The 1,082-nt window shown below is 35.7% G+C and overlaps 1 protein-coding gene across 1 annotated transcript in view; it reads right to left on the bottom strand.

The window, feature by feature from the left end:
- Positions 1-215: 215 nt before the first annotated feature.
- LOC107578602 (calcium/calmodulin-dependent 3',5'-cyclic nucleotide phosphodiesterase 1C-like) overlaps positions 216-1,082 on the bottom strand; it is a gene marked incomplete at its 3' end in the record, with an annotated part of 3,365 nt that continues 2,498 nt past the window's right edge. Inside the window, exons 3-4 of the mRNA XM_016264545.1 lie at positions 413-494; positions 216-336 (exon numbers count right to left, since the gene is read on the bottom strand). Coding sequence (XP_016120031.1) covers positions 216-336; positions 413-494 — 203 coding nt within the window. The remainder of the gene's footprint in view (positions 337-412; positions 495-1,082) is intronic.

The following is a 1,082-nucleotide window of genomic DNA, read 5'->3' as shown; positions in this document are numbered from 1 at the left end:
TCATATCCTGAGAATGAATAAAAGTCAAAACGGCTTGCCATAGACATGATCCTTTAGAAATCATTCTAATATGCTGATTTGCTGTATTCATTTGAATTACAAAATTAAAAGATTTTGTGTTACAAAAAATCTTAGGTCAGTTCTATGAACATGGAGCTTTAATATTTTAATAGACCAGTGCTATTAAATCCATTTGCCCATTCATTTGTCCTCACCTGGACCGCCTGAATCCAGCCAGGCCGGAGGGTGAGGTTTCTTCGATCAGCGGAGTCACGACTTTCTCAATCATGTCTGTCAGCACAGTAAATGTGGGCTCCACGATGAAATCAATGAAACCTGTTAGGGAAGTGAAATGAGCATCATAACACACAGATGGTATACTATTGATTCACACACAAGATTGATCACTTACCGATCTGAGACTGGGCCACCATGGTAGACTTGCGGTCACATAAAGGAGAAAAAGGAAGCCCAAGCTCTGACTCCTTATCGCCCTATAACAACAAGTAGAAGAGCGCACCAATTAGCATCTTTTCAGGAAAAGATTTCGGATTATTAAAGAGTATACAAAAATTACTGAGAGGAGGTGCTACCAAAAATCAAAAAGCCATATCAATTGAAAAAGGTGCAGCACTCACTCTTGAAGAGATGAAAACTTTATTGATTAAAATGACGTTTCGCATGCTGATTACAAGAAAGTTTAAAGCATTGTTTGGTACTGCTGTTCTTGATGTCTGATGAAGACCTTGATAACGGCCGAAACATCATTTTAATCAATAAAGTTTTCATTTCTTCAAGAGTGAGTGCTGCACCTTTTTCAATTGATATAATTATTAAAGGGGCCATATCATAGACTGTCATGTCATTCCCTAGTTGTTTTTTTGAACAAGAAAGCTATTTTCTTTCATTACCATTTTCTCATTTGCTGTGTCTTTAAGACGTCTATGTAGAAAATAAATATCTTAAAACACTTTTCACATTATTTTTTTCTTTCTTTCTCAAAGTAACGACTAATTCTCAATTGATATATTATGCTTAATAGCATTCTGTGATGGAAATGACTGACTGAAATGACATTTTTA

Source organism: Sinocyclocheilus grahami, unplaced genomic scaffold, assembly GCF_001515645.1.
Source record: "Sinocyclocheilus grahami isolate Dianchi unplaced genomic scaffold, SAMN03320097.WGS_v1.1 scaffold11085.1, whole genome shotgun sequence".
Taxonomy (NCBI): Eukaryota; Metazoa; Chordata; class Actinopteri; order Cypriniformes; family Cyprinidae; genus Sinocyclocheilus; species Sinocyclocheilus grahami.
This window is presented reverse-complemented; position numbering and strand designations above follow the sequence as displayed.